The 17,732-nt window shown below is 39.1% G+C and overlaps 1 protein-coding gene across 3 annotated transcripts in view; it reads left to right on the top strand.

Annotated features, from left to right (window-relative positions):
* Window positions 1-17,732, top strand: part of RNF169 (ring finger protein 169) — a 105,622-nt gene that overhangs the window by 29,782 nt on the left and 58,108 nt on the right. For all 3 annotated transcript variants that reach the window (XM_047752142.1, XM_047752143.1, XM_047752144.1), the window contains exon 2: window positions 4,165-4,238. In XM_047752142.1, coding sequence (XP_047608098.1) covers window positions 4,165-4,238 — 74 coding nt within the window. The remainder of the gene's footprint in view (window positions 1-4,164; window positions 4,239-17,732) is intronic.

Raw genomic sequence — 17,732 nt, forward strand, 5'->3', positions numbered from 1 at the left:
AAACTAGGAAAAGTGTTGCTCTTCATGTGACATAGGCGTAACTTTCCTTATATAGAGAGAGCTTTAACAAATCAAGAAGAAAAAGTTAACTCCAGGGAGTTCCCATTGTGGCTCAGCAGAAACGAACCCAACCAGTATCCATGAGGACGCAGGTCCAATCCCTGGCCTTGCTCACTGGGTCAAGGATCCGGCATTGCTGTGAGCTGTGGTGTGGGTTGCAGATCCACGGCTTGGATCTGGTGTGGCTGTGGCTGTGGCTAGCAGCTGTAGCTCCAGTTGGATGCCTAGCCTGGGAATTTCCATATGCCTCAGGTATGGCCTAAAAAGCAAAAAAAAAAAAGGAAAGAAAGAAAAGGTTCACTCCAACAGGAATAAAAGAAATGCATTTACATTTCATATCAGAGGAAGTGCAGTTATTCAAACATATGAAAAGTACTCGATTTTACTCATAAAATAAGTACATAAGACAAAATTTCACCTGTTAGATTGGCAAAGCTAAAATTTTCAATACTCACTGTGTTGGAAAAGCTGTGAGGAGAGGGCACTCTGATGCATTGCTGGTAGAACTATAAATCTGTAGAGGTTTTATGAAGGGGGTTTGTTATTGTCGGTCAGAATTACAGAAGCACCTATTCTTTGACCCAGCAATTCTGATTTCCGCAATTTAACCTGTGGATGTGCTTGCAGACATGCAAAATGATCATTCATTATAACATGGTTTTTAATAGTGTCTGGAGATTTAAACTCACCTTGATATCTCTAATTTTGCCCTCCTTTTTATTCTTGTTATTTGTCTTCTCTCTTTTTTTATTCTTTCCATTTCTCAAAGTGTAGTTGATTTACAGTGTTTCTCTCTTTTTTCTTAGTTTTAATAGTGTTTTATTTATTGGTCATCTCACAGTTACCATGTTCAAAACAGAATCAGCCAGTGTTGCTAGTTTTAATCAGCAGAAGTCTACTCTGGCAAATTTAAGCAGAAAAGGAATTTATTGAGGAAGAATATTGGGTAACCCAGAGTAATCAGCCAGGTAGCTAGAGAACTTGATTTGGAAAATGGCAGATAAGTTCCAAGAGCAAAGTCTGTATAATATGAATTCTTTGCAATTTTTTGCAACTTCTTTGTGAACTAGTGTATTTATAATTATTCCCTATTTGCTTTAAGGAATATATATTTTGTTCACTGAGTCCATACGCGTATATAGATATTATCAAGTTTGTTTTATATTTCAATTTTTCTGTATTTTTATTACATTTTGATCTGCCTGATCTACATGTGTTTAATTGTGGTATGTTAAATTTTTTATTATAATTTTAGATTTATTCTCTTATAATCTTATTGTTTCTTGCTCTGTTGAAGGTTCATACAAGTTCATAATTATTACATCTTCTTTAATGGGTTGCCTTTATCATCTTTGTGTAATTTCCCTCTTTATTCCTGTTGATTTTCTCTTAATTTTGCCATGGAATAGTTCTGTGGTCTTAGGCATGGCATTAACTTCAAATTTTCCTCATTATAAAATAGGTATTAAAAACTACCTTATAAAGCAGCTGTGAAGATTCACTGACAAAATTTGTATAAAGTACCTTTCAGGTAATATGTTTCTCCGTAAGTGGATTAAAAGTACTTCTTTGCCTTAAGGGTTTTGCTTTTCCCTCCCTTCTTCTGCTCCTCTTATAAAGCATCTAATTTCAAATACTGTTTGCCTGCAATTAGAAATGTGCTTAAGCAATATGACTAGAATAGTCAGCAGGACTTTTTACTTTTTCTTTTTTTTCCTTTTTTTTTTTTTTTTTTGGCTGCTCCCATGGCATGTGGAGAGTCCTAGGGCAGGGATCTAATCTGGGTCACTGCAGCAGCCCAGACCCCTGCAGTGACAATGCCAGGTCCCTAACCCACCGTGCCACAAGGAAACTTCTGGCATTTTTTTTTTTTTAGGGCCACATCCTCAGCATATGGAGGGACTAGGGACTGAATCAGAGCTGCAGCTGCCCACCTACACCACAGCCACAGCAACATGGGATCTGGGCCACATCTGTGACCTACACTGCAGCTCACGGCAAAGCCAGATTTCTGACTCACTGACCAGGGCCAGAGATCGAACCCTCATCCTCATGGATACTAGACAGATTTGTTCCTACTGCGCCACAATGGGAACTCTTTTTTTTTTTTTTTTTTTTAAAGTAGGTGAAGGTGATGGAATGTTTGCCTCCTAAGCCCAGGGTCTAACAATTCTCCACTGCTTGGTAGAGCTTTAAGTTACTGTTCTCTGCATCTGCATTAGGTTCAGTGTTTCTGTCTAAGTCTCTTCTACATTTCTTTGGTGGGTATGAGTCTTTATAAAATAGTTGAAAAAGGACAAAAGTCAACTTTTTGAGGAGCCTACTTTTCTATAACAAATATTATCCACCTGAATGGGAAGTAGAGTTATTAGTAAGTCTAGAATAGTTTTTAAACAGTAAATGTACGTAGAATTATGTAGAAATGTTGTCATGTACTTTTAAGGAGGCAGAAGTGTGTATTTTCTCCCCCCCTCCCCACTGAGGCATTTTATTTGCATGTGTGTATTACATGCCTGGAGAAAGAATCTGAGGATTTTCCCTCCTGAGTGTTTTCGTCTTGCTTCTTCATGGTCGGTGATGCCAGCGGAGGTTGTCAGTACAGTGAAACCAGACGGACAGGACGGGAGCAGGTTATTCTGCCATTTTTCTAGATCTTCGAGTTGCCCGTCGCATCTGGGACTCATCACTCCAGACTTTATTTAGCCTGCCTGTGAGGTTCACGGCAGTTTTCCCAGCTTTGTGATCATCCATGATTTCAAACTGGCCAGTGGAACCACGCTTCATCATCACAGTTAGAAACTGGATGATGGGAGTGGAAATGAATCTGACTAGTATCCATGAGGATCTAGGTTCCATCCCTGGCCTCACTCACTGGGTCGGGGATCCCTGAGCTGTGGTATGGGTCGCAGATGCGGCTCCGATCCAGCGTTGCTACGCCTGTAGGGCCGGTGGCTGTGGTGTAGGCTGCAAATGGAGCTCTGATTCAACCCCTAGCCTGAGAACTTGCATATGCTGCAGGTGAGGACCTAAAAAGACAAAAAAAAAAATAAAAGAAAAAGAAAGTGGATGATGACTTCGGAGCATGGCCTAAGAACCTGGCCTTTACTTCTCTTTTCAACGGCATCAGCCAGAATGTTCATACCCACTGTACGGTGGCCTGGAAGGATGGTGGAAAGAGATGGGGGTGCGAGCACAGGGAATTATTCTCCTTCCTCTTTGATAGCATTTAGGGCCTATCATTTATTTCTGTTCTTAAGTTGGATTTTTATTACCTGTATATGTAACCAATATGTATTGTGTACCTCCTGTGGGCCTGGATATATGGAGAAGGGGAGAAAACAGAATTTTAGTTGAGAAAACAGCATAAAAAGGTCTGAAAGTATATTATATACATATATAGTAACTAGATAGTCAAGAGTTGAGAGATGCAGTGCTTTAGAAAGTTAAAGTTGTCATCAGTCTCTGCAGAATCTTGAGTGACATTTTGAAGAGTTTTGACTTTATACTATGAGCTGAACAAAATCACCAAAGGCTTTGAGGATAAAAAAAAATCAGGTCGTATAATGAAAATATTTATAGGTTATAGACAGGAAAGTATTCTGTTGATCTTCTTGAAAAGAAGTAGAAATACATAGTATTATGAGTAGAACTTTAGCTCATTTAAAATGGTATTTGGTGACATTGCTTTAAATACAGTTTTCCTTGAGGTCTTTTAACATGTTTCTTTACCAGGGGGACCCTTCAGGACCACTCCACCTAAAATAACCTTTTTTCTTCTATCCTATGTTTATTTTCCTCGACAGCCATTAGTACCACCAGTTGTATTATATACACACGTTTTTTTGTTGTCTAGTTCTCTTCACAGTACTGTGAGCTGCATGAGAGCAAGGACTGTATTTATTCAGTCCTTCTCCCCAGTGCTTAGAAATGTGCCTGGTTTATACCCTTTAATAAATATTTGTTGAATGAATGAGTGAATATTCAAGTTGTGGGAGATGAGCACAATTTCTCTGTGGTTTATGCTTGAGGGCAGCAGTAGGACAAGGGCTTGGTTCCTTCCTAGAAGATTCTGTTAACAGTTGTTTTCTTTTCCCTTCTCTCCAGAGTTTATATTCAGAGCACCAATCAAATTAAGCAAGCCTGGGGGACTCCGTGAGGAATATGAAAGCCTGAGAAGGGTATAGTATACATATTGTTATGCCATTCATTTTCTTAAAGTAAATAATGACATTAAAGAATAGTTTGTGGGAGTTTCGGTTTACTAGGGGTTTTAAAAATTTATGATGTCTTTCTCTACCCTACCTTATACAGTTCCAGTTAGATTCTATAGCTGTAATGGAAGTAGAGTATACTAACTAAGAACCCCTTTTTAAGCTCTTCTTTGAAAGATGAAAATATTGCTCACAGGGCCTATCACATACCTTCTGCAATATCTGGCCACCAGGAGAGGTATTCGTGGCATTTAACTGTTAGTTAAAAGTTAACGTTTAAGCTTTAATAATAATAGCTTTATTATTTTTCCTTATCTTGTAGGGTTCCTCTAATTACATGTAGCTGGTTATCTTTAGTCCTTTCACTTTATTAAGTATTCCAGAAGAACTGTAACTTAGACTAGTAAGGGGGTAGGGAATAATTTGTTAGTTAGAGAACATTTACCATTGGAAAGCTTTTAGCTGTGTCCACATCATCTTATTTTTGATGTTTTCAAAGTGGTTGTCTGGGAATCGTTTGGAGAATTAAGACTTCAAAAAAGCTGGTAATAAGATGTGTAAGATTTATATCATCTTTCTCCAGTCCTCTTCCTGAACCACCATCCCATACCCATGTTCATAAATGATTAGATAGTCATTCTACATGTAGATATTTAATGTTTTACATGGCACTTAATCTGAATCAGACAACATCATAAAACAGAGGTAAGACAATGACATTGTTGTGGTATTTTAGACTGAATGATAAAAATCTGTATGTTAAAGAGAAGAGGTAATAGAAAATGGTCCTTAATTACTATATATCTTTGACCTTGCTTTTTTTTCTACATAAAAAGAAGTTATTCTCAAGGACAGCATCAAAAGAACCACAGATTTCTCTTAAATAAAATTCCAAGATATGCAGATGTATAGTTCTAATTAACTTCTCAGAAACTTGGAGAAAATGGAAATTTTAAAGCTATCAGCTTGAAGACAAAGAGAAAACAAGCACTTGGAGATAGAAAAAGGAGGTAAAGTAGAAGGCATGGTGAACATAGAGGTGTTTATAAGCCAGGGGAGGAGGAAGAAACCTCGAGGAACCGTTCTTTTGTTCCTGTTAGGAGAAAGGGACAGGAAAGTGGTTTTAAAAGCAACCAGTGGCATAATGTTATTGATTGAAGGTAGGACAGTCTCATCTGTATTAACTGGATTGGGTTTGAAAAACACTCACCTGTGTCACTTGGGTTAAATAAAAGGTAACCATACCCTAAGTACCCAAGTTGTCCTACATCCATTGTATAACCTGGAAAATAGAAATCCAAGTCATAGAATCAAAAGGTGCCAATATGACATATCCATACAATGGAATATTATTCAGCAATAACAGGGAATGAACCAATGATACCAGGTGGATGAACCTCAAAAAGATTCTGAATGAAAGAAGCCAGATATGAGACCACATATTGTATGTTTCCATTTATAGAAAATGTCTAGAAGAGACAAAAGTATAGATAGTAGATTAATGGTCAATTGAGTAGGATTGGAGTGAGGATTAACAGTAAATGTGCATTAATGATTTTATTGCGCTGGTGAAGATTTCTAAAACTGATGAGTGGTATGTTCCACAACTTGGCAAGTGTACTAAAAATCATTGAATTATATACTTGAAATGGATGGATTATAAAATATGTAGAAATATGCCTCAATAAATTAAAACAAATTAAGACACTAGACATTTGGATGGAGAACTTGATAAAAGATGTCTCTAGAAAGTGTATTTTCTGAAACAAAGTAAACATATAATTATCTAGATGAATCCTTGGGTGGGGGGAGATGTTTCAGTTTCTACTGAGCAAGAGATGGCAATTAACTCTACACAACTCATCATTGCTAATTTGATGTATACTTATTATTTAGTATACTTTATTATTTTAAGTGACAGTAAGAATCTTTATAAGGGCTATAAAAAATTAACACGAAATTTTATTCCCCTAATTCTAGTTCTTTTAAAAGATGTTTGCTTAATAATCACAGATCCTCCTACCCATGGTACAGTGTTATGGTTACTGAGGTTACTATGATTTTCTAAATTTTATGATTCTATGAATATGTTTGTATTTCTAAGTATGTTTAAAATTTTCTTCCTGCAGTGTGTTACAGTTAGTTTTGTCTTATATAGAAATATGCAGAGCAAAAGATAAAAGTTCTTTTTTTTTTTATTTTCCACTTTCTTCCCCAGAGATAACTAGTGTCAACAGTTTAGTATATATCCTAGATCCTTTATATACTTAGATACACCCACACAGACACACACGTTAGTCTTTTTCAGTATAAGTGAGATCATGATATATATTCCTTTATTCATCAGATATCTATTGTGTCCCTACTGCGTGCCAGATACTAGGGATATGATGCTGTAGAAGACATCCAAGGTTCTTGCTCTCAGGGAGATTTCATTCAGTGGGGGATAGTCATACAGTGAATAAGCAAACATATATTTAATATATATTAATAAAGCAGAGTAAGAAGAGTTACAGGGGAATGGAAGGGAAATTTGAGACACAAAAAGACTGTTTTCAATACAGTGATCAGAGAAAGTCTTAGAGAAGGCAACATTTGAGTTGCTACCTGAAAGACATGAGGGAGAAAGCTATGTAAAGGCATGAGTAAAGAGCTTTCCAGGCAGAGGGAGCAGCAAATTCAAAGGCCCTGAGGTGCCAACAAGTTTCACTTGTTTAGGGAACAGTGTGGCTGTAGCTGAGTGTGCAGGTTGTGGGTGGAAGGGTGGTATGGGGATTTGGTAAGAGGTGAGTTGGGAGAGGTAGAAGGGCCAGATCAAAGAAGGCCTAGTTGCCTGGAAAGGAGCCTAACTTTAGTTTAAGTGTGACGGGAAGCCAGGAATATGATCTGATGTATGCTTTTAAAAGGTCTCTGGTTACTGTGTGGGGAATAAACTAGAATGGATCTAGGAGTTAGGAATTGTGTTTACTGTGAATAGTAGAGACTCCCAAATAATGACTAAATGAATTAGTTTTATTTTTCTCAAGTAAAACAGCAACAACAACAACAACTGGAGATGAGCTGCCCAGGACTGATATAGCAGCTCTAGGACATCAGGGGTTCAGACTCCTTTTGTTTTTCTATTTAGACATCTTCAAGTGTGCCTGTCTCCTTGTGGTGTGAGAATCCAAGCTAGACAGAAAGCTGAGGGAAAAGGGCATATTTCAGCTTAACTGGGCCTTTTATTTTTTTTTTTTAATTTTTTTTTGTCTTTTTGCTATTTCTTGGGCCACTCCTGCGGCATATGGAGGTTCCCAGGCTAGGGGTCCAATTGGAGCTGCAGCCACCGGCCTGCACCAGAGCCACAGCAATGCTGGATCCGAGCCGCATCTGCAACCTACACCACAGCTCACGGCAGCGCCAGATCGTTAACCCACTGAGCAAAGGCAGGGACCGAACCCGCAACCTCATGGTTCCTAGTCAGATTCGTTAACCACTGCGCCACGACGGGAGCTCCTTAACTGGGCCTTTTAAAGGGTTTTCTCCAACACCCCACCTAGTGACTTCACATGTATTTTATTGTCAGTATCACAGACTTCCTCTAGCTGCCAGGGCAGCATAACGTTTTAGCTGGGTGCATTAACTTCCTAAGTAAAATCAAGTTCTTTTAAGAAGGATTGAAAGAATGAATACTGCGTAGGCAGCTAGCTGACTCTGCCTCATAGGATAAAAATGGAAATAAGACCAATTAGAGCACTTTTGGAGTAAGCAGTGGGTTGAGTTTGACCAGGGTTAGGGTATTCCAAAAGTGTGACAAAGGGAGAGATGCTGTGGACTTGAAGGTGTATAAAGGAAGTTGTTGTCATTTTAGACCATGGTTATTTAAGGGACAGAATTAAGAGCATGAGGGACATGATGGATAGTAAGAGTAGTAGAGTCAGTAGACTGAAAGTTTTGATGGTGATAAAGAATTGTAAAAGTAGGGTCACTAGCATATAAGTAAACTTGGAAAGCTGGGAAGTGGTGGTCTAAGTGTGAGAGCCTTAAAAGTGAGATTGGGAGGAGTTCCTGTCGTGGCACAGTGGATAACGAATCTGACTAGGAAGCATGAGGTTGCAGGTTCGATCCCTGGCCTCACTCAGTGGGTTAAGGATCCGGCGTTGCCGTGAGCTCTGGTATAGGTTGCAGCCACGGCTCAGATCCAGTGTTGCTGTGGCTCTGGTGCAGGCCAGTGTCTACAGCTCCGATTAGTACCCTAGCCTGGGAGTCTCCATATGCCACAGGAAGCAGCCCTAGAAAAGGCAAAAATACCAAAAAAAAAAAGTGAGACTGGGAGGTAGTTTAGTTATTGAACATGGCAAGGTTTAGGGTATGATTATGGGAGGAGATAACTCAAGTAGGATCAAGGAAAAGATTTATCTAGAAGGAAGTGAAGAAACTGAGAGAATATACTGATGTTGAAATCTTCAGACTCTCTCTTTTCCACAAGTACAACCTTAAGTCAGTTTCTGTATTTCAACTCCCACCGGAATCCCCCACCTAGAAACATACCCCCAGTCAGAGACAGGATTAAGCTGGCAGAATAGAAGGACTAGAGCTCAGCTTCTCTCGTAAAAACAACACAATTGCAACCAAGTGCTAAACAACCTTCAACCAAATGGACTGGAAACTTTCAAAAAGATATCCCACTCCAGAAGACAAAGAGGAAGCCACATCAAGAGGTAGGAGGGGTGATTATGCAATATAAGCCACCCCATACCTCCCAGGTGGGAAGCCCACAGACTGGAAAGTAACTGTATCACAGAGACCCACGTACAGGAGTGAGAGTTCCGAGCCCCATGTCAAGGCCCCATGCCTGGGGATCTGGCATTGGGATAAAGAGCCTCCAAAGCATCTGGCATTGAAAGCCAGTGGAGCTTGTGCACAGGAGCTCCATAGGACTGGGGGAAATGGAGACCCCCTTCTTGAAAGGTGCACACAGGCTTTCATGTGCACTGGGTCCCAAGGCAAAGCAGAGGCTTTGTGTATATATATATATATATAGACTCCCATATCAAAACTTCAGGGCAACTGCAAACCAAAAATCTACAGGTGCCACACAAACAGATAAGAAAAATCAACTCAAATACAACACTAAAGGTAGTCATCAAACCACAAGAGGAGAGAACAAGAGAAGAAGGGAAGAAAAAAAAGCAACAAAACCAAATCCAAAACAGTTAATAAAATGGCAATGAGAACATATGTATCAATAATTACCTTAAATGTTAATGGACTAAATGCCCCAACCAAAAGTCATAGACTGGCTGAATGGATACAAAAACAAGACCCATATAAATGGTGTCTTCAAGAGACCCACTTCACTTCTAGGGATACATACAAACTGCAAGTGAGAGGATGTAAGAAAATATTCCATGCAAATAGGAATCAAAAGAAAGCTGGTGTAGCAATAGTCATATGAAACAAAATAGACCTTAAAATGAAGAATATTTTAAGAGACAAGGATGGACATTACCTAATGCTCATAGGGTCAATCAAAAGAAGAAGATATAACAATCGTAAATGTCTACGCACCCAACATAGGATCACCACAATATATAAGGCAACTGCTAACAATCTTAAAAGGAGAAATTGACAATAACACAGTAATAGTGGGAGACTTTAACACCCCACTTACAGCAATGGACAGATCATCCAGACAGAAAATCAGTAAGGAAACACAGGCCCTGAATAAAGCATTAGACCAGATGGACTTAATAGGTATTTAAAGGACAGTCCATTCAAAAGCAGCAGAATACACATTCTTCTCAAGTGCACATGGAACATTCTCTAAGATTGATCACATTCTGGGCTACAAATCAAGTCTTGGTAACTTTATTAAAATTGAAATCATATCAAGCATCTTTTCCTACCACAATGCTATATGACTGGAAATCAAAATCAACAAGGAAAAAAACTGCAAAAAAACAGAAACATGTGGAGACTAAACAACATGCTACTAAACAACCAAGGGATTGCTGAAGAAATCAAAGAGGAAATTAAAAAATACCTAGAAGAAAATGACAACAAAGATACAACACTCCAAAACCTATGGGATGCAGCAAGAGGAGTTTTAAGAGGGAAGTTTATAGCAATACAAGCCTACCTCAGGAAACTAGAAAAAGCTCAAATAAACAACTTAACTTTACATCTAAAGCAGCTAGAGAGAGAAGAACAGACAAGACACAAAGTTAGGAGAAGGAAAGAAATCATAGGGGTCAGAGCAGAAATCAATGAAATAGAAACAAAGAAAATCATAGAAAAGATCAATGAAACTAAAAGCTCGTTCTTTGAAAAGATCAACAAAATTGATAAACCCTTAGCCAGACTTATCAAGAAAAAAAGAGGACTCAAATCAATAAAATTAGAAATGAAAAAGGAGAAATTACAACAGACATCACAGAAATACAAAGGATCATAAGAGACTACTATATGCAACTATATGCCAATAAAATGGAAAACCTAGAAGAAATGGACAAATTCTTAGAAAAGTACAATCTTCGGAGTTCCCGTCATGGCACAGTGGTTAACGAATCTGACTAGGAACCATGAGGTTACAGGTTCAATCCCTGACCTTGCTCAGTGGGTTAAGGATCCGTCGTTGCCGTGAGCTGTGGTGTAGGTTGCAGACACAGCTCGGATCCCGTGTTGCTGTGGCTCTGGTGTAGGCCGGTGGCTATGGCTCCGATTTGACCCCTAACCTGGGAACCTCCATATGCCTCGGAAGCAGCCCAAGAAATAGTAAAAAGACCAAAAAAAAAGAAAGAAAAGTACAATCTTCCAAGACCAAACCAAGATGAAATAGAAAAGATGAACAGGCCAATCACAAGTACTGATATTGAAACTGTGATTAAAAAACATCCAACAAACAAAAGTCCAGGACCACATGGCGGCTTCACAGGAGAATTCTATTGAACATTTAGAGAAGAGCTAACACCTATCCTTCTGAAACTATTCCAAAAAATCGCAGGGGAAGGAACACTCCCGAACTCATTCTATGAGGCCACCATCACCCTGATACCAAAACCAGACAAAGATATCACAAAAAAAGAAAACTATGGGCCAATTTCACTGATGAACATAGATGCAAACATCTTCAACAAGATACTAGCAAACTTAATCCAACAGTACATTAAAAGGATTGTACATCATGATCAAGTGGGATTTATCCCAGGAATGCAAGGATTCTTCCTTATCTGCATATCAATCAGTGCGATACACCACATTAACAAACTGAAGAATAAAAACCATGTGATCCTCTCAGTAGATGAAGAAAAAGCCTTTGACAAAATCCAGCACCCATTTCTGATAAAAACCCTTTAGAAAGTGGGTATAGAGGGAACCTACCTCAACATAATAAAGGCCATATATGACAAACTCAGAGCTAACATCATTCTCAATAGTGAAAAGTTGAAAGAATTTCTGCCTAGATCAGGAACAAGACAAGGATGTCTGCTCTCACCACTACTCTTCAACATAGTTTTGGAAGTTCTAGCCATGGCAATCAGAGAAGTAAAAGAAATAAAAGGAATCCAAATTGGAAAGGAAGAAGTAAAACTATCACTATTTGCAGATGACATGATACTATACCTAGAGAATGCTAAAGACTCTACGAGAAAACTGTTAGAGCTCATCCATGAATTTGGCAAAGTCACAGGACACAAAATTAATACACAGAAATCAACTGCATTTCTATATACCAACAACAAAAGATCAGAAAGAGAAATTAGGGAAACAATCCCATTTACTATTGCTTCAAAAATAATGAAATACTTAGGAATAAATCTACCCAAAGAGACAAAAGACCTGTACTCTGAAAACTATAAGACGCTGGTGAAAGAAATCACAGACAACACAAAGAGATGGAGAGACATACCATGCTCTTGGATTGGAAGAGTCAATATTATCAAAACGACCATTATACCCAACTCAATCTACAGATTCAATGCAATCCCTATCAAATTACCAAGGACATTTTTCACAGAACTCGAACAAAGTATTTTAAAGTTTGTTTGGAAGCACAAAGGACCCAGAATAGCCAAAGCCATCATGAGAAAGAAAAATGGAGCTGGAGGAATCAGGCTCCCGGACTGCAACACTCACAACCCTGCTCTGTGGTAGTCACCTACCCACCTGTCTATCAACTCTTAGTCACAGAAAAACCTGGCACTTAAGCTTCTGCCCAGTGATCATTCCTGAAGATTTCTTTTTTAATTATTATTTTTATTACTCAGTGAATTTTATTACATTTATAACTGTACAACAATCATCACAACCCAATTTTATAGCATTTCCATCCCAAACCCCCAGTGCATCCTCCACCCCCAACCTGTCTTATTTGGAAACCATAAGTTTTTCAAAGTCTGTGAGTCATTATCTGTTCTGCAAAGAGGTTCATTGTGTCCTTTTTTCAGATTCCACATGTAAGTGAGAGCATTTGATGTTGGTGTCTCATTGTCTGACTTCACTTCGCATGATAATTTCTAGGTCCATCCATGTTGCTAAGAGTGCTTGTTCTTTCGTTCCTTTTAATGGCTGAGTAATATTCCATTGTGTATATGTACCACATCTTTTTTATCCACTCTTCTGTCCATAGGCATGTAGGTTGTTTCCATGTCTTGGCTTTTCTACATAGTGCTGCAGTGAACACTGAAGTACATGTCTCTTTCTGAGTCATGGTTTTCTCTGGATAGATGGCCAGGAGTGAGATGGCTGGATCAAATGGTAGTTCTAGTTTTAGTTTTCGGAGGAATCTCAATACTCTTTTCCACAGTGGTTGTACCAATTTATAATCCCACCAACAGTGTAATAGGATTCCTTTTTCTCCACACCTTCTCCAGCATTTATTGTTTGTAGTCTTTTTGATGATGGCCATTCTGGGGAAGGTGGTACCTCATAGTGGTTCTGATTTGCATTTCTCTAATGATGAGTGATGTTGAGCATCTTTTCATGTGTTTTGTGGCCATCTGCATGTCTCCTTTGGAGAATTGTCTGTTTAGATCTTCTGCCCGTTTTTTGATGGGGTTGTTTGTGTTTTTTTTGGTATGGAGCGGTAGGAGGAGTTTATAAATTTTGGGGATTAATCCCTTGTCAGCTGACTCATTTTCAAATATTTTCTGCCATTCTGTGGGTTGTCTTTTCGTTTTGTTTAGGGTTTCCTTTGCTGGGCAGAAACTTTTAAGTTTAATTAAGTCCCATTTGTTTATTTTTGTTCTTATTGTTGTTACTCTAGGAGGTGGATCTGAGAAGATGTTGCTGTGGTTTATGTCAGAGAGTGTTTGGCCTATGTTTTCCTCTAAGAGTTTTACAGTATCCGATTTTATATTTAGGTCTTTAATCCATTTTGAGTTTATTTTTGTGTATGGTGTTAGGAAGTGTTCTAATTTCATTCTTTTACATGTGGCTGTCCAGTTTTCCCAGCACCACTTATTGAACAGGCTGTCTTTTCTCCATTGTATATTCTTGCCTCCTTTGTCATAGATGAGTTGACTGTAGGTGTGTGGGTTTAATTCTGGGCTATCCTGTTCCACTGATCTACATTTCTGTCTTTGGGCCAGTACCATACGGTTTGGATGAGTATAGCTTTGTAGTATAGTCTGAAGTCAGGGAGCCTGATTCCTCCAGCTCCATTTTTCTTTCTCATGATGGCTTTGGCTATTCTGGGTCCTTTGTGCTTCCAAACAAACTTTAAAATATTTTGTTCGAGTTCTGTGAAAAATGTCCCAGGCTAGGGGTCTAATTGGAGCTGTAGCTGCCGGCCTATGCCACAGCCACAGCCACAGCTGCAGCCACGCTGGATCCTTAACCTACTGAGCAAGGCCAGGGATCGAACCTGCATCCTCATGGTTTCTAGTCGGATTCGTTAACCACTGCGCCACAACGGGAACTCCGAAGCTGGGAATTTTGAGGAATAATATGATCTATTCTGTAAGTTTTTTTAAAAAAAAAAGCTGTGGATTTTTTTTTTTTTTATTTTGTAGGGGGTCAGCAGGTGCTTTCATATAGATATTTTTTTCATTCTGAATAACATTTCATAGTATGGTTGAGGCATAATTTGATTAACCATTCTATTATCATTGATCATTTATTTTATTTTTTTTGCTTTTTAGGCCCGCACCTATGGCATATGGAAGTTCCCAGGCTAGAAGTCCAGTTGGAGCTACAGCTGTCGGCCGACACCACAGCCACAGCAATGCCATATCTGAGCCGTGTCCGCGACCTACACCACAGCTCACGACAATGATGGATCCTTAACCCACTGAGCAAGGCCAGGGATGGAATCTGCATCCTCATGGATTCTAGTCAGATTTGTTAACTGCTGAGCCCCGAAGGGAACTCCTAAAAAGACTTTTTTTTTATGACTCTCTCACTGCATAACTCTCTCACTAGCAGTAAGAGGGACTAGAGTCCCTTTTCGTTAAATCTTTGCTAAGCCTTTATCATTATTTTTAATATTTTGCTATCTGCTGGATAAAATATCTCCTTGTTTTAATCTATCTTTCCCTATTCTGGAGTGGAGGAGCGTCTTGTGCTTACTGGCCATTTGTAGATTTTCTATGAATTTGTTTATAACATTTAAGTGAGAAAACCAATTTCATCTTTTTGTTATTTGTGATCTTGATTGCTAATGGCGTGCTATTTTTTTCTGTGCTTTTATATTCTATTAAAAATTTTTGTGGAGTTCCGTCATAGCGCAGTGGAAATGAATCTGACTAGGAACCATGAGGTTGCAGGTTCGATCCCTAGCCTCGCTCAGCAGGTTAAGGATCTGGCGTTGCTGTGAGCTATGGTGTAGGTCGCAGATGAGGCGCGAATCTAGCATTGCTGTGGCTGTGGTGTAGGCTGGTGGCAACAGCTCCGATTAGACCCCTAACCTGGAACCTCCATATGCTGCGGGCGTGTCCCTAGAAAGACAAAAAGACAAAAAAAAAAGTTTTCTGACATTTTATGGGGTTTTAAGATGAAGGAAATATATTAACATGTGCCCGGTCCTCCATCTTGTTACATTGATTGGGTAAAAAATTTTGTTGTATTCACTCTTGAATATTTGTCTTCTTGTTATATTCTTGTCTGTAATAAATATACACTAAAATGAAAAAATAACTTTTATAGAGATATTCTTTCAATATTGATTTCTTTTTATGGTTCTAAACTGTTTAAGATTGACTCTCAGTCATTTTGTCTCTTGAAATAGTTCATTCATCCCTTTAGTTTCTTTTTATTGGTTGCCTTAAGCTTATTTTTTACACCATTATTTCCTACAATTTGTTGGTGCTTAACTTTTACCACTTGGTTAAATAATAGTTGCTTTGTGTTCGATTTGAGAAACGTATAATCCAGCATACTCTTGTCTGTCCACTTTGACTCACTGGACTCTGAAAGGTTGAAGGCGGGGGGTGGGGGGGGAAACAGCCTTTGTTTCTAGACTGCTTATCTCCCTGGTTTCTGCAGTGGGAAAGATGAACTGCTTTTGATGATTCTGTGGCTCCCATAGGCTTTCTCCGAATTGGTTTGCTCACCTATCCATTTTCTTTTTACTCTCTCACCACTGGTTCATTTGTGAGGGGTATTTCTCCCTCTTCTGGCTGAAGTGTTCAAGTGGTAAGCATGCAGTTTCGTCCTCAGCCAGAGCACAGAGTCATCAGATAGAGTCAGTGGAAGTGAGTACTGACTGTGAGGCAGACATTAACTTTTCTGAAGGAATTTTTTAAAGGTAAGTAAACTTTTGGGGCCCGATTATCTTTGAAATTGTGTATCTTTAAAGTTCCTTTTACTATCTTTCTGCCATGAACTGTAAAATATAATGTACTTAAATCTGTTTGACTGTGCAATGTATCATGAGCTGAATATTGAGCTGGCCTTTCCCTTTTAAAAAATTTTTTTAGTTGGTTTTTTGTTTTTTGTCTTCTTCGGGCCACACCTGTGACATATGGAGGTTCTCAGGCCAGGGGTCAAATCAGAGCTATAGCTGCTAGCCTATGCCACAGCCACAGCAACACCAGATCCAAGCGGCATCTGCAGCCTACACCACAGCTCACGGCAACGCCAGATGCTTAAACCACTGAGCGAGGCCAGGGATCGAGCCTGTGTCCTCATGGATGCTAGACAGATTCGTTTCCGCTGCACCACAACGTGAACTCCAAAATTTTACTTGTTTTTTAAAAAAAGCTAGTATTTACTAAAATATGTTCTGTTGCACCATGGAAGCAGCAGTTTATTTGCTTGTTTAAGCAGCAGTTTATTTGCTTGTATAAAATCTTTCAAGATGGATCTGTTTGTTTAGTCTCTTTAATTCTCCACCACATCTATTATAATAGCTTGCACTTGCGCTGTGTATGTATTACATGCTGATTGAATTGAATTGTTGATCATCCATTTTAAAAGCCCCTTCTTTAAGAGAAGTAATTTTTGTAAGGACAGCTGGCTCATAATAGAACCAGATGGGTTTTAAGATTTCTAGAGTTCTTTTTATTACATTATTTACTATTTTTTCCTTCTTCCTCTGAAATGTTAATATGTAATCTTTGAGGAAGTAGCTACTTTGGGCATGTTCTGATCTGCATCTTTCCAGAACCAGAAATAAATACAGAATCTCAGTGCAATTTTCCTTTTTTGTCTTTTTAGGGCTGCACCTGCAGCATATGGAGGTTCCCAGGCTAGGGGTCAAATTGGAGCTATAGCTGCTGGCCTACACCACAGCCACAGCAACGCAGGATCCAAGCCATGTCTGTGACCTACACCACAGCTCACGACAATGGTGGATCCTTAAACCACTGAGCGAGGCCAGGGATTGAACCTGCATCCTCATGGATCCTAGTCAGATTCATTTCCGCTGAGCCACGGTGGGAACTCCTCACAGTACATTTTTAAGAGCAGGTAAGCTCTGTGGTTCTAAAAAGGAAAACTCTAAATAAAAGAATAAATTTTAATTTTGACTGCATGAGAGAAGAACTATTTGGCTTGTAGGATGTTCAGCGTCTGAAAATGTTAGTAACATGGTTGTTTTCTTCTTTTGCTGTTTACATGTACCCAGATGACAGGAAACAACTTATCCAGTAACACACTTTTCAGAGGAAATAACCCAGTTGGGAAGTTCAGAGCATGATAAAATTTAATTAGAATTGCAGGTTATTCAAGTTATATCTGTAGTGTGCTATTTTTTCTTATTTCCTTCGCTTATGAGAGGAGATGGATAGTTTATATGGTTTAGAGACTAGTTTGAATAAAATCATTTCATGGGAGTTCCCGTCGTGGCTGAGTGGTTAACGAATCTGACTAACATCCATGCGGACACAGGCTCGATCCCTGGCCTCGCTCAATGGGTTAAGCATCTGGTGTTGCCGTGAGCTGTGGTGTAGGTTGCAGATGCTGCTTGGATCTGGCGTGGCTGTGGCTGTGGCGTAGGCCAGCAGCTACAGCTCTGATTCAGCCTCCAACCTGGGAACT

The sequence above is a fragment of the Phacochoerus africanus genome, chromosome 11, assembly GCF_016906955.1.
Source record: "Phacochoerus africanus isolate WHEZ1 chromosome 11, ROS_Pafr_v1, whole genome shotgun sequence".
Classification (NCBI taxonomy): Eukaryota; Metazoa; Chordata; class Mammalia; order Artiodactyla; family Suidae; genus Phacochoerus; species Phacochoerus africanus.